This window comes from Arvicanthis niloticus, chromosome 30 (genome assembly GCF_011762505.2).
Source record: "Arvicanthis niloticus isolate mArvNil1 chromosome 30, mArvNil1.pat.X, whole genome shotgun sequence".
In the NCBI taxonomy this organism is placed as follows: Eukaryota; Metazoa; Chordata; class Mammalia; order Rodentia; family Muridae; genus Arvicanthis; species Arvicanthis niloticus.
In genome coordinates this window covers 13,843,713-13,866,977 of record NC_133438.1, presented here as the reverse complement: position 1 = coordinate 13,866,977, position 23,265 = coordinate 13,843,713, and the positions used below count along the sequence as shown (strand labels likewise).

General features: G+C 40.0%; 1 protein-coding gene across 3 annotated transcripts in view; it reads right to left on the bottom strand.

Moving 5' to 3' along the window:
- Positions 1–23,265, bottom strand: part of Trmt11 (tRNA methyltransferase 11) — a 44,079-nt gene that overhangs the window by 13,599 nt on the left and 7,215 nt on the right. For 2 of the 3 annotated variants that reach the window (XM_076927929.1, XM_076927930.1), the window contains exons 3-11: positions 22,963–23,036; positions 20,603–20,684; positions 20,410–20,502; positions 19,799–19,933; positions 18,525–18,681; positions 9,695–9,775; positions 6,004–6,168; positions 4,400–4,472; positions 4,157–4,288 (exon numbers count right to left, since the gene is read on the bottom strand). In XM_076927929.1, the coding sequence (XP_076784044.1) occupies positions 4,157–4,288; positions 4,400–4,472; positions 6,004–6,168; positions 9,695–9,775; positions 18,525–18,681; positions 19,799–19,933; positions 20,410–20,502; positions 20,603–20,684; positions 22,963–23,036 (992 nt within the window). Of the gene's footprint in view, positions 1–4,156; positions 4,289–4,399; positions 4,473–6,003; positions 6,169–9,694; positions 9,776–18,524; positions 18,682–19,798; positions 19,934–20,409; positions 20,503–20,602; positions 20,685–22,962; positions 23,037–23,265 lie in introns of those variants that run through there. The other variant, XM_076927931.1, reaches the window with a different exon arrangement.

The window sequence follows — 23,265 nt, the reverse complement described above, 5'->3', positions numbered from 1 at the left end:
GTACAGTAGCCCCTGTTATTTGGTGACATCATTTAGACTACTCTTATGTGTGTGAACATTTTAAGCTTCTTCAGTTTCCATACGACCCTCAAACAGCCCTGAGTGTTAGTTGTTTTTTTTTCCCCGTATTTCCCCCCCTTACCGCCTTTCTTCCATCCCCTCCCCATTTAATCCCCTGCTCCAATCCTTTATGCGTGTTCTCTTTCCCCTTCCTTGAGAGATTTCCCACCCTACCTTCGCACTTGTCTCTTCTATTCTTAACCTCTATGGTTATCAGTTTGTAGCAGGCCTATCGAACGATTAAATGCTAGCAACCACATGAGAGAAAACATACACTATTTGTCTTCTGAAGTCTGGGTTACTTCAGTCAGGAGGGTTTTTTTCTAGTTCCATCCATTTACTTGCATATTTCATAATTTTATTTAACAGTTGAATAAAATTCTGTTCCTTAAATATATCACACTGTTAGCCTTGTTTGGGCTTTTTTTTTTTTTTTTTTTTTGTCTTACTGCCCTTGTGTATGTACACTATGGTTTCCAATTTTGTGTTTTATGTACTTCCTGTGCTTTCCTTTCTTCCTTAATTTTTTTAAAATGATGGTTTGTTTGCCTGATTGTTTTCCAAAGAGAGAGAAGGAAAGGGTGTAGAAACATGGGTGAGGAAGATCTAGGAGGAGTTGGAGAAGGAAAAATGGTAATAAGAATAGATTGTACAAAAAGAAAATTTCCAATTTATAAAAAAAGAAAGAGAGAGAGAAAGAAAGAAAGAAAAAGAGAGAGAGAAATTGATACCAAGTTTTACAACCAGGAAGCCCATGCTAGCTTGAAACTTACTATGTAGCCCAGGCTTGCTCTAGGAAACGTTAATGCAATATGTGGTGCCTGAGGACCACCACTGATGAGCTATAGGAGAAGATGCAGTGTCTCTGCAACAGGCCATCAGACATCCAACCGTGGTTCAGTGGGGAATCAACGGAAAACAGGCAGATGGGGGCCATCTTGGGTTTGGATGGTAAAGTGGATTAAGGAGATGAAGTGGAGGCACTTCCTTGACATTTCTTATAGATGAGTAGGAAGGGTCAGATAGGAGAGATTACATGTCATACCAGTAAGGAATGCGAAACCTTGGAGCCCATGGGAAGAATCCAACAGTGACCGAGGCAATGAGACACGATGGTAAGACAGCTAAGAATGAAAGAAGTACTGTCATGCTCAGGTCACCAAGCAAGATAGGACAGTATCCACTGGAAGCTAATCAATGCAGCCAGACACTGGGACTGCGTGTGGCTTTGCTGAGCCCCACATCGTCTGATCTTTATGAAGCAGGAGAGACTCTGGGGGGAATCTCCTAAGTGACTTAGGTTCTTAAGAGCTACATCAATCAAAATGGATTAGGAAAGAAAGACAAGATGATAGGTTCTGTTCCAGGTCACTCAAAAGCAAATGTGGCTGGGACTGGAGTACCCAGGGAAAAAGCTAACAGAAAGCCAAATGTGCTTACCAATTTCTCCAAGTCTCTAACGCCTGACGAGCAATTAACCAAAGGGGTTTCTAACAGGACAATCCCAGCAGTTCCCACTAGAGCAGCTGCTGCTCAGAAGGGAGAGTCTGCGGAGTGGGAAACATCCGCAGCACAGCCAGTGCCTCTTCAGGGGGTGAGATGTGCAGCACTCCAGACTGAGGAGCCAGGACAGCTCACAGAGAATGATTACAGATTCTGGAGATCTTATGGCAAGGCTTCCGTTCCATGCATCCACACTGTCCTGAAGGAGTGGAGTCTTTTCGTGCTGCATTGGACCTTGTAAACTACTTTTTCGTAAGCTTTTAGCTGCCATCGAGACCAGTTGGAGTGTGCTTGCAATTGAGTGCAATGGGCCCTAAGTGATCCTCCCCAGACCATGTAAAAAGGTCTCTTTACATAACTCTAAACTAAGTTCTACACATTTAAAGAGGCATCTGGAAAACAGGAAAGCACAATGATAGGAACTACGATGAGACATGATCGGGACAGGAAACAGGGTTCAGAACTGCAATGAAATTCTTGGGTGTTTTAATGCTAAACAAGGTATAGATGAGATCTAATAAGGGACTGAGAAAATCCTACCAGTCTGTGCCTTTAAACATAAAACTGGCTCCTCAGTCTGAACAAAGGCATCGAGCATGAGTAGAAAACAGCAACCAAGCATACGGGGTAATGTCTCAGCAGTAGACGCTTATGATCCAGTTCTGGGATGCAATCGGTATCAGTGGCAAAGCCTGTTGTGTGTGGATGAGGTGTGTCACTAGGAGTGGGCCCTGAGGTTTCAAAATCCTATGCCAACTCCAGTTAGAGCTCTCTCTCTTTGTGTATGTGTGTCTCTCTTTCTTTGTTTTTGCCTACACCTTGAGGAGCAAATGAAAACTCTCAGCTATGGCTCTAGCACAACGCCTTGCCTGCTTGCCTTCTGCCATGCTCACCACCTGGATGATCATGAACCCTGACACTCAGGAACCACGAGCCCCAAGTCAAATGCTTTCCTTTATAAACTGCTTGTGTCATAGTGTCTCTTCACAGCAACGGAAAAACAACAAAACAAGTGTCAGGCCCCAAAATGCACACTGCTTCTTGAAAATAATTTTCCTCATTTTCTAAAACAGATGGACTTAATTTTTTTTAGATTTATTTATTTTATAAATATGAGTGTTTTACCTGCAAGTATATATATGCACCAAAGTTCATGTCTAGCGGCTACAATGGCCAAAAGAGATTATATGATCCCCTAGGATTAGAGGCATGGACAGCGGTGAGACACCGATATGAGGTGCTGAGACTTGAACCTGGGAAGAGTAACAAGTGTTCTAAACCTCTAAGAAAACATGAAGCCTACGTTCAGTAACCTGGATGGATGTACTCAGATAAACAGAGGCATGACTAAAGCTAGGCCAAAGTCACTTAAATACAATGGCTATAAAACAGACAAACAGCTACCTGGCTTCCAAATCTTGAGGTTCCTAACCTACCATTGGTACTGCTGTCCTCAGGTGCTTCAGAACAAGTACATATGGCAAAGACAGGATCTATGGCAGATTCAATAACTGAACCATAATGTTAATAGTGTCTTTCAAACCTGAGACCCTATCCTTTTAAAAGAGAGAAAGAAAGGGGAGGGAAGGACGGAAGGAAAGGAAGAGAGAGAGACAGACAGACAGACAGACAGACAGACACAGAGAGAGTCAAGTTCCTGGGAGGCAACTCTCTCCACTGTGCAGATCCCAACGTCTGAATTCAAGTCATAAGACTTGGTAGCATCTGAGCAACTCTCTAGCCCCTTTAATACCATCTGACTCCAGCACCTCACAGTTACCACTGCTGTACGCAGCTCCACTCATCAGCTACCAGTTACTGAGGGACAAGGCCAGTCCTGCTCAACAGAAGGCAGAGCTTTACATGTATGCAGAACTTGTATCTTGTCTGAGCTTGTAAGAAAGGTGAGCTGCATTTACGGTGGTCACAGCTGGCATGTAAGAAGGCCAGCAACAGAGATGATAGACATGAGTTAGTTACTCAGCTAAAATTTTTAAATCACTTGTGCTTGTACCAGTCAGCAGCTACTGAACACCTATGATACACCAGGCACTGAGCAAAGTGGTATGCAACAAGAGTTGGCAAATTTTTCATACAAAGAACCAGAATGCAAATATTTTATAATTTGTAGGTATGTGTATTTCTTTCTTTCTTTCTTTTTTTTAAAGACAGGCTTGTATGTAGCCCAGACTAACCTCAAACTCAAGAGGTAGCTGAGAATGACCCTGAATTCTGACCCTCCTACCTATACCTTCCAAGTGCATGTTATAAGCATGGCCAGATTTTCTGTCAAATACTCTTGAGTTTTCTAACATTAAAAAAAAAAATTGTAAAATGTGTTCTAAGTTCAACCAACTTAGAAAAACAGTATGAGAAGTATATCTGACCCAAGGACTGTGGTTTATCAATACCTTATTTAAAAGGGTCAAAAAAAATCCATTAAGTGGAAGGGAACTATTTTTTACTTGTATATAAGTAGACCAAAGTTACTGATAAATATTAAATATGAAAATATGAGCAAAATTAGAGATAAGGATCCTTAAAACATCTAAATATTGTAGAAAATGACATTAAAAAAATAAAGACTACATACTCTGGTGTATATACTGGTAGCCAATAGACTAGTCTTCCACCCAGCACAAGGGTCTCAGCTGCAAAATTTAACAGGTCAAAAAACATGTCACTCAGGTGATAACTCAAGGAGACAGGAACGTGGCTTTCTGGACTAACAGAAAACAAATATTTCAAAGTAAGTAAAAAGTATAATACTGCTCACAATAATTATAAAACAAATCTACAATTTTTTCAAAGTAATAGCTTGTTGAATTTCATTTACCATTTTTCTATTCCCTTTGGTATTTCCTTCTGTGAACCTGATCTTCTTGTAGATTCTCGGATACCATATGGAGCTAGGCAGAAAACAAAACAATGTGGTAGTCAAGTCAACCAGTCAGTAGCACGGGACTTACTCATACAGTGTGCAATGAAATGTGAGAACCAGGTATACTAGCTGGTTGTGTGTGTCACCTTGACACAAGCCAGACTTAGCGAAAGAAAGGAGCCTCAGCTGAGGAGAGGCCTCCATGAGATCCAGCTGTAAGGCATTACACTTAGTGATCAATGGGGGACGGCCCAGCCATTGGAGGTCATGCTATACCACCTGGCTGGTAGTCTTGGCTTCTATGAGGAAACAGGCTAAGCAAGCCACCGGAGCAAGCCAGTAAGCAGAACCCGTCCTGCATCAGCTTCTGCCTCCAGGTTCGCCCTGCTTGGGCTCCTGTCCCGACTTCCTCCGATGAAGGGCTACGATCTGGAAGTGTAAGCCAAATAAACCCTTCCCTCCACAACTCACTTTTTGGTCATGGAGTTTTCATCACAGCAATAGAAACCCAAACTAAGACACCAAGGAAGGAAAAACTTCACCTAAGCATTATCCTACCCACCATAGTTAACATAAAATGCTCAGGGAAGGACAACTGTGTAAGGCTGTGAACACATTTTAAGTAATGGAGCCCCAACATCACCAAATGCTATGCCTGCCTCTGAAGTGGACCCTACACTCAAGTAAAAAACCAGTCCATAATATTAGTGGTTCAACTGACAAAACTGACTGATAAACTGTAGATTACATTATTATATCAATTTACTAAAGTTATTGCTATATCATGGCCAACATCCTATTTGTGTTATCAGAGAATACACACCGAAGTACAAAAGGAAATATCACAGTGAAAGAATGAATAGTAAATAACGAAAGGTCACCCAGGTTCACAATGCACACTCACGACTGACATCTTAATGCCATCAGGACAATCTTCTGTTAGATTTAAAACGTTCCAAGTCATCAAAGAACAAAAGCCGGCTGAGATAAAGGTCTTAACTTTGCACTATTTTCAGATTTATTAATGCTATAGAAGAGGCATATGTGTTTAGACGGGCTGCCTCAAACATTCAATATTCTAAAGGCATAGAGCCTAAGTTTTCATGTAGTGTCCTCAAGTGAGTTGATTCACAAGCCCAGCGGCAGCCTGTACAGCCCCACATTTCTCTAAGTCTAGAGAGGAGATGCCAGTGGAGACAGGCTTTTACCTATGGAAAAATGTGAGATTGCTGAAACCCCTAGAAGTTAAATATATGCCAATATAAAAATACATGCCTCAAAAAAAAAAAAATGCAAGAGAAAATGGATGGCAAATTCTGTACAGCTATAGTTACAGATGGGGAATAAATATATTTGCTAAAGTGAAACCACAAACCCTTAAGTACTTAAGTTAACAAACTGCTGCTTAGCCATAATTTTGTATTGTTTTTATGTGAGGAAGTTAAGAGTGGGAAGAAGCCTAGAACAAGTGGGCATCTTAGACTGTGTTAATATATGGTGTACTTAACATATACTTCCATAAACTAACCCATTCCTACGCTGTATGAAAGCAAACTCACGATCTGTGATGATTGCATCAAAGTATGTTCCCTTCCTCCAGGAAGGCTTAGATGCATCTGAAACCAAGACATCAAGGTAAAATTTCTCTAAGCCATACTGACGAAGATTTGCCTTGATGTTTTCATCTGGTCCACGCCATTTCTGGTTTTTTCGACTAGCCTTTCCTAAAGAGAAAGAAAATGAAGGTAGAAAATTATTCCATCAGAGTGTTCCTAATTTCTTTAGTTCATCCAAAACTACTTTCATGGGCATGCAAACCTGTACGTACCCACATAAAGTGTGTGTTCATTTGTAATCCTAACTGTATGCATACGACTAGGCAAGTATTATTTCACCTTATTATTTTGAACAGCAAAACATAACATTCTTAAGTGGCCAATATTGTCTAAGTATGAAGTAGTCATCAGTAAGACATACAAGTGAGAAGAACATGACCTTTCCCACAGCAGGAAAGACTTCCATGTTGAACAAGTGTTTGATCAGAGAGGTGGGAATGCTAACTGTTGAAACACAGCAGCTGTTGCCCATGTAGAATGCTAAACAAGACAGGAACGTTACTGATGAAAAGTCAGTGTCTGAAGACAGAAAGTAGAAGATGATCAGAAGCTTAGCAACTAGGAGACCTAACTGGATGATGACAATGGTCATGTCAGTGGCAAAATCAGAGAAACCAGAAGAAAACACAGCTTACTAGTGAATTATGAGATAAATAACCATCACGCACACGGATGCACACATTCATACACATAAAACCTGAAATAGTATTAATTGAAAGAGAGTCATCAGGTAGCTGAAGACTGGAACATTCTCACTTGGAACCACCAGCGTTTAAACAAGTGGACTCGGTGAAAACGTGTACAATTCTAACCTCGGCACCAGCTTCATAAGCGCTTGCTCTGGCCTCATTCTTGAGGCAGGGACTGGAACATAAGAGACTCTCCTGCTTTTACTTCCCGAGTGCAGGAATGACAGCCATGCACCACCATGTCCAGCAATTATTCTTATATAATTACATACTTTTTGTAGTATGATTGATTTTACCACAAAACAAATTTAAAAAACAAAGCCCAAACAATGTAATAGAAATAGGGATTAAAAAAATAAATGAATAAATAAATGGACAAATAAATGACAGGAGAAAAATAGTATGTATACTCGTACAGAGAAATAAAACTATAGAGCCTTAAAGAGACGGAATAAAACTGTCAAAAGAGTAAAACCAGCAGTGAGCCGTTGATTTCTCCAGGAAAGCACAGAAGCTTCCTAAAGTCAATACTGCCGAACTGGAGCTCTGCGTCCTCAGTGGGTGTTTCCGGCCGAACAGTAGGTGCTCTGCTACATGACCACAAGCAACAGGAAAGACCAAGAGCGGGTTGCAGATTTTCAGGCAGCATTTGGGCAACAGAAGGAGAAAACTGAAATACAGCTAAAGGGACCCTACAGGACTCAAGGAAAGGCTTTTGACTTTCTAACTGGAAAAAACACGAGCCTGTTTTACAATACAAACTAAGAAGTCAGAAGCAGAGAACAGAAGACATAACTAGCAACTGAATAAACTCTAAAAAAAAATCTCTTCTCAATTAAAAATTAACTCCCTGAAGGCTATGAAATAACTTTTCAAAACTTTAATGAGTAAAAATGTCTTAAAAGCTCTGTTGGATAATTTCCTTAAAACAAATATGTGGCTTCTACTACCAATAAACTAGAGTAAGTCTTAGAAGTTTACTTATTCTAATACAAACAATACACAGAGCATGCCCGAGATCACCTTCTGTTGGGGCTACACAGAAGACAGCCCCCTCTAGTAGGTGGGAGAGCTGGCCCTGGTAGTTTGAGAGTGAGTTAAGCTGGCTCTACTCCTTGCCAGCTGCAGCACTGGGGTGAGCTGCCCTGCCCCTCACCTGAGCAGTGCTGGAGAGCAGGCCCGAATGGAGTAAGCATGGAAGAGCTGTCAGACTGAGCAACTCAACTACCACCCAGGCCCAGATCCAGTACTTTGAGATGGTCCACACCAACTATGAACCACACACACACACCCCCATCGATTAACCGCTGGAACACATGAAAGGGCTGGTCCTGCAGAACCAAAGCTTCAGTATCTCCATGATACAGGGTAACAGCAGGCTATCTAAGCAGAGTCCTGGTGAAGATCCAGGATTGAGAGTGTAGCAGAAGCCAGAGGCCTCCATCCATGACTCAGGGCAATGGACATTTGCAAGAAAAACTTTTTGGCAAAGGGGTTTTGTTTTTGTTTTGTTTTGTTGGTTTTTTTTGGGGGGGGGAGGGCAAAAAGGGCAAGCTTCCATGGTGAGACTTTTGTTTCTTTTCCTTTGGTGGGGGATGCTGCAAGGGCAGAAAGCAAATATGGTGAGACAAGGACATGAATGGGACCGGGGTACATGATATGAAGTTCACAAAGAGTCAATAAAAAGTTAGGGGAAGAGAGGTCAAGGTAGGGCGATAGGGTATTAGTGTTGCACACAAGGGTCTCAGCAACAGAAAGTGTAACCAAACCTCACCTTTAAATTAACCTATACTTAGTGAAGGAAAGTGTTTTAAGAACTGATCCAAGTTACAATAGAGGAATACCAGCATAAAGGCAAACAATTCCAAAACCATTAATTTAATTTGGTATTTTTAATAGCATCCCACTATGGGAAATATACTTTTTTTGCTCTAATTCCATTCAATCACACAACATTACTGAAGCTTTTAAGTTTTTAAATAGTTTCAGTAATTGCTACAAAATTAAAGTAGATTAATGTTTCAAGTTACACTCATTTAAAGGCAGAATCTTTAGATCTTTAATCTTTAAATTTGTAGACACCTCAAGTGTTTCAAGTATGTTCAAGTAGTCACAAAAATCTAAATATTCATGTTACTCAGAGACTAAATATTAATCCAATCTTATTCAATGCATGATTGCTGAGTAAATCAGTGACAATAATCTTAACTAGAAACTATACACATTTCTATTTATTTATTTATGTATTTATTTACTTTTATTTTATGGTCACTGGTGTTTTGCTGACATAGAGATCTGCATACAGGTGTCAGAAGCCCTGGAACTGGAGTTATATATAGATGGGTGTGAGCAGCCACTGGATGCTAGGAATTTAAATTAGGTCTTAGGGGAAAACAGTCAGTGCTCTCTTTGTTTGTTATCTTGGTTTTTCAAGACAGGGTTTCTCTGTGTAGCCCTGGATGTCCTGGAACTCACTCTGTAGACCAGGCTGGCCTCGAACTCAGAAATCCGCCTGCCTCTGCCTCCCAAGTGCTGGGAGTGCGCCACCACTGCCCGGCTCTAGTCAGTGCTCTTAACCAGTAAGCATCTCTCCAGCTTGATGACTATAAAACAGACACTCCATCTCTTTGATTATTTTTTTTCCCTACACTGTTTTACAACCTTAGTTTGCCTTTAAAAACAAAACAAACAAACAAAAAAAATCCCTCTTGTATCAAGAAGGCAAGTTCCTGGCCAGGGATGGAGGGAGTTTTTCTTGTTCTTGTTAATATTCTTCCAGTTCACATATCATACACTGAGTAGTGATCATAGGTCAAATGTGGATACTGAAAGAAATTTTATGGGAAATTACATTAAAATGTTGTGCTTTATACACTAAAACGTCACATAAAGCTACCTGGTGATTTTAAAGGCCTACTTGGCTTAACACTGTAAGTTCTACTCACCCAAGCCATGAACCGTGTTGTAGTCTATGTCTGTCCCACACACATATGCACCAAAGTGAGCAGATGCTATCAGGAGGCCACCTGGAAAATCACACAATTATGACTGTTAACCAGAAAGTCCAGACTAGTGTTCCTTTCCTGATTTAATTTGATCCAGAGTCTTAGGAACTAGCTGCAGGCAGCGTACCCTGGAATGACATCAAGCCTAGTTAAATTTAGCAAGGCTCAGAACTCAACAAATAGACCCTAACCTGAACTAGCTCCAGAGTCAATGCATATCGTGGCATTGCTACTTCACAACACAACCCAGGGAATGCTATTTATTGTTCAAAAGATTACAGTTAGACATTTTCAGGTTATCTTAAGATTATTCAAAAACATTCCGTTCCATTTTAAAAAGTGAACACACAAGTCTGCAAATACAAAGATCTAAAGTAAACTGATGACTGGGCTCGAGTCTCAAAGGACGAAAGTGAGCATGTTTCACGTGTGAGAAGCTGATTGTTGCAGGTTAAGACGTGGCCTGCTTTAAAATACTGTCATGTAATTATTTTTGGTATAAACTATAAATATAACTTTCTGAGTAAGTTTTCTAACGTAACATTCTTCCATTACACAGTGCTATGGCTAAAGTCAGAACAATCTCCCAATATAAAATCACCAAACTAAGGGAAATGACGGATGTGACTGGCTCAAAAATGAAGGAAAGTTCTAACAATTAAAACTGAAACATTTAATGACAAGTATTTTTACTAAAATAAATTCAAAGTTAAATAAAATATTAAATATATTTTTATTAAACTGCACATTATTATATATTCAAATAAAGTGCTTTTTTATGATTGATCAATCCCTAATTTTAATATAGGAAGATGTCAGTCAAGTAGGAATGAGAAATTCACTTTTAGACTATAATGTAAGCACAGGCCTTTGGAGTAAATGCTTGGGTTTTTCTTTTCTACCCTTTTAAATTGTTACCTCTAAAATTAGTACAATGTCTTAACAGTGTCAAGATCTACATATTATAGATCTACAGCCATTTAAAACATCGGGAAGCATACTTAATAAATACATTGCTCATGTAAATACACTAACTACTTCCTGCTGTATCCCTTGAAGAAGAAGGATGTTGGGGTCAAAGCACAGCAGAAACCAAAACCTACGTTTTCTCACAGTAACCCTGAAGCATTTGTGAGACGTGGTATGAAGGAGACCTCATAATTCTTGATCTAGAAATGGCATAGTCTGCAGTTAGGAAAGGTATTGCATGTGACGACTTGTGAGACTCACAAAGTCACTTCACCCAAATCACAAGGAATTACTACAATTCTGCCAACCAAGGCAGATACTCACCTAGAAGAGCTAGTTGTCAAGGGGACAGAAAAGCTTTCCTGTGCTTCCTTAACCAGAACCTTATCCATTGCTTAGAGGGCCCTTTGAGAAGACTCAACTTACAGAACACTGCTGAAAGGAGACGAATAATCTGTTAGACTCGCCTGTACTTGTGTCTTCTTTTAATTTTTAAAATAAAATCATAATAAGTTGGTTTCTCTGACACTGGGTAATCGTTGCTAATTCTCTACTGTCTTTCACTTACAGAGGTCTGTACTTTGTCATACCTTGCATGGAGTGTTCCTGGGTGGGAAGGGAAACGCGGGAGGAAGTGTGGGGAAAGTAGGAACAAGACTCGCCCATTTTTGTTATCCAGACTAAGAATATTATTAATACCACATATGTAAGTCAGACTAACAACTCAGCATTTCAATTTCCTGTAATTTAAACAGTAACCATTTTAAGGTTAGGGTAAGATCTTATAGGCAAAAAAAAAATACGAGCGGAATTTATTCCACACTATAAACTTAATTTATGAGTTTTGTCTCTGGAGAACTACAGGAAAGCTTTGAAAATGTGAGGAAACATGAGACTAGGCTTTGATTTTGCTAAGAGAGAAAAAGGAAGGAAGCTGGTGCTCCTGCTGCCACTGTGCTTTACTGTATGCTTCACCCTCTGAAACAGGAGCGCTAAGTGAACGCGCGGCCTAGGTACAAGAAGACTGCCAAAGGCCGCAATACAACTACACTAGCCATAGAGCCAGTGTTGAAAGACAACACTGGAAAGCAGAAAACACTGACGAGCTGCCGAGAGGGGCTTTCCAGTTCTCTTTCCCACCCTGCACTTTCCTCCCAGGGCCAAGTCCATTTCCCACCCTGGATTCTATGTGCATCATTCTGAAATGGCAAAATCAAAAAGGAGCTGTATTATTTTCCTGACATCTACAAATCACCTGAAGACAAATAAGGCAAGAAATATGTCTCCTTGGTGGACATACTATAGACCCAAATCAACTGAGAGAACTATAAGAAGGCGTCCACATTATCCTTCAGAGTTCTATACTACACAGAACAGTGAGCACACACCCATTGCAATCTCTTTAATTATCAACAAAAAAAGTGAAACATTTACAAATTAAAGCCTCAATTCCCTTGCTGCTAAGATAGCAGTAATTTATCAATATTTCAGAAATTAGCCCAAGAGGGGACAAGAAAGTGAGTTCATGGTCAAACACCTCATCACCCTTCACTGCTTACGACATCTAACATCTTCACCAAAAAGTATCTAAGTCCATAGGAAAGTAACAACTGAAAAATAATAGGGCCTGGTGAGATGGCCTAGCTCTTCCAGAGGTCCTGAGTTCAATTCCCAGCAACCACATGGTGGCTCACAACCATCTGGAATGGGACCTGGTGCCCTCTTTTGGTGTGTCTGAAATGTGCTCACATACATAAAATAAATAAATCTTTAAAAAAAAAAAAAATAGTAACACAGCATTCCACTGAATGTCTACCAGTTTTCAAGTAACTCTGACATAGCAGCCCAGAGTGAGGCTCGGAGGAGGGCCTTTAGTCAACATGTTATTCTAATGAGGAGGAGTGGAGAACCCCAGACCTTCCTTCTGCTCTTGGCCTAGAGGTAAGCAGTTAAGTCTACCCTGGGCCCATTATCAATGTCTTCTGATATCCAAACAAGGCATAAAAATAAACTAAAACCCTTCTCTTTGTAAATTATTTTGCATATTTTGTTTTAACAGAGTGCTTATTGGCGTACCAATTAGCTAAAATAGGAGTAAACTCTGTTGCTAACCAAATGAAGTAAAGCTGTGTATCCAGTTACTAAAAGTTCACACCGACACAGGTGCGGTACAGTCACGCTAACTTGACTAGTAGGACTTCCTCACCACTCAATTTAATGTGATTAAAATGAGAAAACATTTGCCAAACAGAAAGGAAAGTGAGGTCATAATGTAATTATTAGCAGCAGCTAACTATTTTTTTTAAAAAAATGAAAGACGCTTATACAAGAAAGGATCTCAACCTTGAACTCAACTCTAAAACCTTGAAAACAAAATCACCTGTCCTCACTAGTCAGTGCTAATGCATTTGGGAACTGTCCACATTTCAGTTTGAGCCATTAAAAAGAATATACTTGAATTCAGTAAAGCCACAATAACAGAAGCCAAAGGTAAAAACATCATTGAACAGGATGTGAAAACCTACAGCCATGAGAAAGGCACAGGACTACTAACTTTTCTGGTCTTTTCCAAGGCACAAGCTGTCTATAAAGCAGGAGAAGTTCAATGAGGAGATCAATCACCCTTAAGAACTTTCTGTGCAAAATTAGCGGCTATAACCAGTTTCAAAATAAAAATGTCAAAAACTGACTTATATCCTAAAGCCAACTTAAACCACAAACACAAAGTATGAGACTATATTGTAGTGGCAACTCTTGCCAAGATACACCATTCATTTGACCTCACTCTTCTATGGGAACAGTGAGATGATCAAGGCTGTTCATTGTAGGGAGCCCCCCACAGCAACCACAGTCAGGTACCCGTACCCCTCACCATGCACAAGGCGGGAGGTACCTTGAATGCTGTGAAGGTGGAATTCCAACTCCTTTTCCTCCCCTGTTATGACAATGTTATCTTTAAACTCTAAGGTCTATCTTCAGTGTGTACACCAGTCATGTTGTATATACATATTATATAATTCCAAGGAACTGTATTTTTATTTCATAAAAAGTTTTTTGTTTGTTTGTTCGTTTTTAAGTTTAAGAACAAGCCAAGCAGATGACCAGGTGGGTAAAATCTGGTGGCAGAAATGTGCTGATCTGAGTGAACCCCTAGAACCTACAGAATGAGGAAGGAGAGCCAACTCCCTTCCACACCTCTGCAGTGGCAAGCCTGTGGCGAGATACATGCATTGTCAGTCTCTCTGTCTCTCTGTCTCTCTCTCTCTCTCTGTCTCTCCCCCTCCCCACACACACACACCTACCTGCAGTGGCAAGCCTGTGCCCAGACACATGCATTTTCAGACACATTCTCTCTAACACACACACACACACACACACACACACACACACACACACACACCCTGCAGTAGCAAGCCTGTACCCAGACACCTGCACCATGCTGTGCACACATACACTCCACAGTAATAAATGAAAAATTTAAAGCTGAAGAACAAAAGAGTACAGCTGAGATCCTAGAGAAAAGCAAATCATAACCATTAATTACATCATTCTTAAGAATAAACTCCAAATGGATCAGAGTCCTAAAACAAAAAAAAGATATCACTTCAAGAGGCATAAAAGAAAATATCGACAAATCCTTTATAAGTTAAACACAGGGAAAACTTTTACCTGGCAAGAAAGCAAATACTATCGAAGTCAAATGATAACTGATAATTTGGAAAGATATATTTGCAATTTATTACAGAAACATGGGAAGAGCATGTGCTACTATCACTGTAAAAGCATCCTTACAAGACACAGGAAGAAAAAAAGACATGAAAGTCTATTCAAAATCTGCTACATAACGGCCCTTAAAGAAAAAAGCTGAGACTAGACCGAGAATCAGATATGCATTAACTCTATATGTAGATACCATTTTCAACCAGCAAATCAGGAAAATGTCGAAAGCTTGAGAACATATTCTTAGAAGTCAAACTGCAGGAAAGCAGGCTGTCTCTTAGGTGGCTGCATGAAGGCAACGCTGGATAAAAGGTACAGAGTTCATTTAGCAGCGTCTAGAAGCACCAGATACCCTTGAACTAACAATCCTACACCAGGAATGTACACCAGGGCTCTAGCTTCAGAATGACAAAGGGTCACTGTAAGCATTATGTTTACGTATAAAATGTCGGAAACTATCACTACTCATGGATAAGAGATTATTTAAACAAACTATATATTTATGGATTAAAACTACAAGAAAATGAGCCGGGCAGTGGTGGTGCACGCCTTTAATCCCAGCACTTGGGAGGCAGAGGCAGGTGGATTTCTGAGTTCGAGGCCAGCCTGGTCTACAGAGTGAGTTCCAGGACAGCCAGGGCTACACAGAGAAACCCTGTCTCGAAACTACAAGAAAATGAAGCTGGGCTAGAACGTAGCTCAGTGACAGAGTGGCTTACATTGTCTCCAGCCCCAAAAGTAACAAAGACAATGAAGACAGTCTCAAAACAGGAAGAGATTTCTAAGAAATACTGTTAAGTGGGGGAACACACACACACAGCAAGAAACAACATACAGACTATCAAACATTTTATCTTTTTTTTTTTTTTTTTTTTTTTTTGGTTGAGACAGGGTTTCTCTATATAGCCTTGGCTGTCCTGGAACTCACTCGGTAGACCAGGCTGGCCTCGAACTCAGAAATCCGCCTGCCTCTGCCTCCCAAGTGCTGGGATTAAAGGCATGCGCCACCACTGCCCGGCTATCAAACATTTTATATGAAAGAGTATGAGTAAGAAATTGTGCCTACATAAGGCATATCACTAGAAAAATCAACAAAGTTGGTCACCAAAGGAAGGGACAAAAAGAAAAGCACATTGTGGTGCAGCTGTGACTCCTGGATGTGAGTCTATCTACTGCGTATGTAAAACTAACATAATTGAAGAGAAGTAATGGCAGGGACCAGAAATCTGAAACTGAGAGGAGACTACAACAAATGGAGAGAAAAGCAAGCACAGGATCTGCCTTTGCTGCTCCTCACGCAGGAACAGAATGAAAGTACGACTTGCACTGTTTATGGTCGGTGTGGTGGTTTGGATGAGAATGTCCCCCCACAGACTCAGATATATGAACACTGGGTCCCCAGCTGGTGCTGCCTGGAGTAATTTTGGTGGTGCCCTGTGCTTGAGGAAGTATGCCACTGGGGGAAGGCTTTGGGAGCAAAAGGTCTTGCCAACTTCCAGTTAGTTCCTTCTGCTTGGTGCTTGTGGTCAGAGATGTGAACTCTGAGCATCCTTGCGCCGGCCACTTGCTGCCACCCCTCCCCAGCATGATAAACGCCTATCCTGTAGAGCCGTAAGCCCAAACAAACCCGTCCCTCTGTGAGTTGCCTTGGTCGTGGCGTCTTAGCACAGCAACAGGAAGCTAATACAATAGGATTCTTTCCCCCCCAGGTGCAGTGGGTAAGACAGTCTTGACTATTTCAGATAATTATAGAACTGAAGAGCAAATGTACTGAACAGGAGAACCAGGGTTCTCAGTGCAGGGAAAGGAACGCGTGACGAAGACGGAACAAGTAGGAAATAAATATAAACCCACGGTTTCTTGTAAGTCTGTCTGTAGATGTATACGTGCATACACACAGGAGTATATGCGGGTGCAGTTCCACTTGCACTCACATACATATTACGCGTATACACATGTGTATCTCCTTTCGTACCCTCTGAAGAGCTTTAGAACCCAGATACTAGCTGTCCACTAAAAGAAACAAGGGCTACTGGGAGAAATGCCTGGAGCCAGGGCTTTGGCATGTAAAAGATACGCCAGAAACTTAAAAAGTTCTCTTTAAAAAAAAAACAGAATGCTGGGTCACAAAGACAGACTCGATACGAAAGGCCCGGTGAAAGTAGGCTAATTTGAGTGAGGAAGTAATTAAGGAATAACAGACATATAAATCACCAGAAGAAAGCGGCCGACTTAGTAGTTCACGCTAATAAGCAAAATTAACAAGAGGAAGTGAAGAAAGGTTTCTTGTTTGCAAAATAATTCATTTAGACCAGTAACAGAGGTGGTAGAGTAGAAAAATCATATAAGGAACAACTGTTCCAAACAAGAACCTTGCCGATGGATGCTGATCCTGACTTACCAAGAGGAGGAAACATCTGGATAAGGAACAGGGTACTTTACTAGCTCCACAGTGCTTGACATTAACTTCAAGAACAGAAAATAAAACAACCACCGTCACACAACGGAAAATCAAATTATAATACCATGCTGACAAAGATGAGTATTCCACTGAGAGGCAGAGAGTCAGGGCCTGTACGCTGCTTGAGGACACGCCTCTAGTGTCTCAGTCCACATGCAAATGTGTAACCCACGCCAATAATGAGAAAGACTCAAGCAACTCAAATGAAAACTATTCTACACTTAGACAATTTAGTAATGTTCCAAAGATAACATTAATAGTAAAATACATCCAACCACAGAATATAAGTATATTATATATATAATATATATTATGTATATTACATATATATATGTAAAATCCTTATTAAGAAATATATACTAAAAAGAAATGCATACTAATATATTTGGGAGAAGAATGTAATAAATGTAATCTCCAAATGATTCAAGAAAACATATAAATTAAATAAAATGATAAAAGAAGCCAAATGTGAACAAAACCTTACGCTGAGATTGGATACGTATTCCTAACTTTTAAAGAAACATGATGTTAGTTCCAATAACAAGCCAAAAATGTAGGACACTGTGTCCAGGTAAACAAAGAGAGGAAAGAGGAAATGGGTAGGCTGAGGTGAGATGCACAGCGACAGCAGAAAGCTCCCTGGAGAATTAGTTCAAAACAAATCCCAAAAAACTCCTTGCCCCAGCTGGGAATTCTGGACCTGATGCTATTTCTTTATGATCACATCTGGTCACACTGCTGAAGTTAATTTGGGTGCAAGAGGCACCAGTAACGCCTGAGAGAGACAGCTCTGCAGAAGCAAAGAAGACATGAACTGTCAGTCAGACTGCTGGAGTCAATCTACAAAAGTGATACACTGTGTAACCCGCCTTGCACGTCACTGCCTCAGGAAACCTTTTACAGTATCTTCATGTCAGTTGTCATCAGAGTAGAGCACGCACGTGGCAGCTCACACATTACTCAACATTTGCATCCTCATTGCTCCTTAGACTATCAGCAAGAGTCCCAAACCAAACAAGAATAATATCGTTAATCCGATAAAATTTAAATAAAGTAATGCCTGCCCAAGGGCTACATCAAGCAAGAAAGCACTCTGAGGCAAGAAAAACATCAGAATCAGATGAAGTCAACTTGGAATTTCAGGCTTTCCACAGAATTAGGAGAGCATCCCAGGAAAGTTACAGAGAGCGTGGTATGTTGTCAGCAGGCAGGTTCTAGTCTGCTATGTAGTCACCCTCAGAATCATACTTAAATACTCCCACAAACAGAATCAAAGATATGTTTCCCTCTACCCAAATATATGGCTACTTATGCAAAAGCACGAATATTTCTCTCCTCGTGACTTTTTTTTATTCTTCCCTAATTAAGTAAGTAACATAATTCTATAACATTTTTACAATGTATGAGATACTGTAAGGCATCTGTGAAAAAATAAGAGCAATGCTCCCCCAAGTGGCTTACTTGGAATAAGACCTACAAAATCCTAGTCACATCCACCAGGTAACAAAGTGTTTTAAGTATTATACAAGGAAAGATTAGTTTGTCAAGTCACTCTCTTGTCCCTCACCATTATAAATAAGCAACATCTATGCATTAGTGTAACCAATGGATTTATAATACCTGTTCCAACAAAGGGGTCAAAGACAAGATCATTTTCTTTCACTTTTGCATGGTTGGTCATGATGAATGATAAACCAGCATCCATACTTGTATTTCCAATAAAATGTCTCTTTTTGACACTGTATGACTCAATTAGCTCTCTTTGTCCATCCGCAATCTAAATCAGAGGTATTTGTCAAGTTAGTCTAGCTAAACAGAACAGACTCGAGATCATTATTCACAATAAAATTATAGCTCCTTGCTAACAAGAACACTTCTTTCTACTTATTACTATTCTAAACTTAATCAATTAAAAAAATTAGAGGGATGGTGGAGCATCCTCTGGGTGTATGCCCAGGAGTGTTATAGCTGGGTCTTCAGGTAGAACCTATTCCCAGTTGTCTGAAAACAGCCAAACTGATTTCCAGAGAGGTTGTACAAGTTTGCACTCCCACCAGCAATGCAGGAGTGGTCCTCCTCACTCCACATTCTTGACAACATGTGCTATCACTTGAGTTTTTGATCTTAGCTGTAGTTGTTTTGATTTTCATTTCCCTGATGACTAAGGACTTTGAACATTTCTTTAAACAGTTGCTTCTCGGTCATTCAGTGTTCCTTTGTTGAGAATTCTCTGTTTGGCTCTGTGCCAATTTTTAATTGGATTCTATTGAGATCATTAAAATCAAATCTTTTTACCCCTTTTCAAATCCAGTAGGACTCAAACATACGTATAATTATCCTAAGGAGTGGCCTTGAGTATTCTCATCCCCCTCCTGTCTGCCAGGACAAGACATAATGACATGGGTCTTGGCTTCCACCCACCTATCCCAGCCTCAAAGAAGTGAACAGAACAGGAAGACTCAGATTTGAGATCTCCACAGACCTCAAACAGGCCCTGCACTCTGCCCTCTCCCTGCTTCACCAACCGTAGTCCTGACATGCTGGGAAGGTTTGCTTTCCATCATCAGGTACCCCCTTGTCCTAGGTCTCCTATCTAACAGGCTCTTTGTGTTTCACAGGGATCCCTAAAACATATAGACCATAAGTACATACATTTTGGCAAACTGAATCCATACATTCTGACCCTCAAGTTGCTTCAAATTTTTACACATTAAAAAAAAAAAAAAAAAAAAAAAAACAATCAAATAACAGCGTAGCATTCTGCTATGTTTGCTCCATGCTTCGTGAATGCTTGACCAGTGCTGGACTGACCTAAACCCCCACAGTTGGCGGCTTAAAGAAACGAGACAAACAAACAAAAACCGAAGTAAGATAGGTAGAAAGGATTTGCTCACCCATCTGCCAAAATAAATATTCTGTGGACTCTCAGGGACACAGTTGGGATCCAAACCATAGTCCTCCAAAATGGAGAACACGTGCTGTGGCTTCTTTAGGTTCACTTTTCCTTCAAAGGGCAGAAACTCAAGCGCCTTAAAAAACAAAACAAAAGTAATTCTAATGTACTACAAAATTTACAAAAAGAGTCATAGAAAATAGTGTTTACCTACTAATATACACTAAGTGAGTCTGAGTCTGATGTCAGAACGAAACTAGATACACACACACACACACACACACACACACACACACACGGACAGTACCTAACAGTTATTATATGCTCACATACATCAACGGCAAGGGTACACTGACTGCAGGACACACACACACACAAACACACACACACACACACACACACACACACACGGAACAGTACCCAGCAGTTATTACATGCTCACATACATCAACGGCTAGGGCACACGGACTGCAGGACACACACACACACACACACACACACACACACACACACACACACACACGGACAGTACCCAGCAGTTATTACATGCTCACATACATCAACGGCTAGGGCACACGGACTGCAGGCTCGGGGTCAGCCAGTACCACTTACATCTATTCGCTTCACTTTTTCTTCTTGAGTTAAGGTTTTATTAAACGTGTGAATCTTTATTTTGTATGTCGAGTCTGAATGCAGAAACGGAACCTAAAAAAAGCAGAGAAGTTTTTTTGTTTTTTTTTTTTAAGCTTAGGAACTACAGCAAACAGGCACGCTTGCCTGTGTAAAATCACATTTCACTACGCACCATCTTCTCCACAGGGTAACTTTTAAGAGAAGTATGCAGCTCCTCGGGAGATTTTCCATGACCCCACAGTTCAAATATAGACCTAGGAAATAAATGATTGGTACTAACCTCAGTAAAGGACTTAGTTCAGACAGCAATACATAACAGTTACTTCAATAGTTCTTTATGCCTGACACAGTAAAATGATCATTGGCTATGCTTTTCTGATCTATTTGTGAGAAATATGTACACTGGAAGCAAATAACAATATAACCCAACCCCGTACCACACAAAGAAGTTGAATCTTACATGAAAGGAGGAAAATTCAATATTTAGTTAGAGTATTTCCAAGTTTTCATCATTTATACATATACAAAAATGTAGAAATATATGTGCACATATTTGAGCGGGGGGCTAGGGGTTGACCCAGGGTCTCATGTGTGTTAATAAGCATGCTATCTACCACTGGGCTGTTTGTATCTCATGCCCTTATTATTACATATAATACTAACCCAAACAATGCAACAAAATCACGTGGCTTTTTTTTAAGGAAAGCTGCAGAAAAATCATGTTTTCTTAATGTTTTCCCTATTATAAAGGGAGAGGGAATGCAAGTATAAACCCTACTCTTCCTATTTAGCTATTATTTGGTAAATTTACTAAGTTACTCAAAATGTTGAGCTCTAACAAAGTAAGCCCCCAGGGTTTGCTATGTTTCACGTTTTGTGGTATGTACATTCCACACTGACGGTGCTGGAGCCTGCTCAGTGCATGAGGGAACTGGCTGCTCTCGTAGAGAACCCAATTCGGTTCCCAGCACCCACATGGGGCATCTTAACCACCACGAGGAAGTACAGCTCCACAGGATCAAACTCGATCTTCTGGCCTCTGAATGCATCTGCACACATATACACATGTTGATATCCAGGCACACAGATATACGTATAAAATAAAAATAAATGTTTTTAAAATCCAGACTAAAACTATTTTAAATTCATTTTTAGCCTAATTCAACTATAGAAAATTCTGAATGACATTTAAGCATGTCCTTGAAAGTCTATTTTAATTATCTCTAAGTAGCAAAACCTATTTTTGAAAGTGAATTCTTCTTCTGCTAAATGGACACCAGTAGGATGCTCTCATTGGCAGCGTCCTCAGGGAAACCCCAGCCACGGAAAGGAAAAGCAACCGAATGTGAATCCTCATATGCCTTACAATATTATAGAATTATTAGTTGTCTACTTATCAAACATATGCATCAAAAGACACGAGCTTTAAACATGTATGTTCTGAGTATGTGGGTGGCTATTTTAAGCCTAATATCCCTTACTTCTGGAATTTAAACACCGTAAATAGCCGTAGATCTTAGCATGATTAAGAAAAGCAGAAATATTGCATCCGGAACGGGCAGTCCCTTCAGCTCCTTCCCTATGGAATATTTTCTTATAAAAAGAGCAGTCTTGATCTTTTCTGTTGCTTCCATTTTCTAGTCATGATTGTTAAATAGAAAATTATTGTTAAACATACATTATTCTTAAATAATAACAAGTTCATGAACAAGCTGCGGTTTAAGGAATCAGATTGAGCATGCTCTCAACAGCATAAAGGTAGATAAACATAAAGGTCACAGTTCATACCGCGTTACAAAACGTTGTTAACCATGATAAATGTTTAATTTCATTCCATTATTAAAAGCAGTATCTAGAGAAAAAAACAGTTTCAATACTCTGCCAGTATATTCAAGGAAAAAGGCAACTAAGTGTCATTCAAAATAAAAATTAAAGGGAAATCAGAGAGAGTAATGATAAAGTCTAGGAACAAGAATAAGCAACAATTTATTCAGAAATATACTTAGAATTCCTTTATCTAACAGATATAGATGACAGATCTGTCACCTTAAATTTACTAATCTGAGGGCTGGAGAGATGGCTCAGTGCTTAAGAGCACTGACTGCTCTTCCTGAGTTCAATTCCCAGCAACCACATGGTAGCTCGGAACCATCTGAAATGGGATCCAATGCCCTCTTCTGGTGTGTCTGAGGACAACTACAGTGTACTTATTCACACACATAAAATAAATAAATAAAACTTTTAAAAAGATTTACTAATTTGATCATTCAACTTAAAATCAAGAATGAGAAAAGGAGGCTTAGATTTTCTACGACTTGGTTACCCTAATGTGGCACTCATTCAATACTAGGCTCCTGCTAGTGTTAGGATGAGCCTGTCGCCTCTGCTGCAGAAGGTAACTTTGTTCCCTCATCATCACCCAATGGTAAATATGTGAAACTTCAAGCTGATTCCCCTCTGCTACCTTCCACAGCAAGAAACAGACCACAGTGGCTGTGAGACCTCGTGGCCCATACAACGAGTTTCACTTACTTGGCACACACAGTCCGTTTCATTAAGTTTCTTGCAATATCTTCAGAGGGAATGTTAAGAATCCAAAATGGAGACTGAAAGAAAAAAAAAATAGGCATGCAAATTACTGCTGCAGTAAGTCTAATACGTTTGATTCAAGCAGTCACCAGGAGAAGTTCCTTTTTAACCATATAAAATAGGCAAATCTGATCTCTGTTCAAAATAAAATCATTCTGATAATAAAAAGATAAATAATTTCAGAGGATAAGTTGTTAGGCTAATACTCTAAAATGTAAGAACGCTTTTATAAACTACTCCATAAAT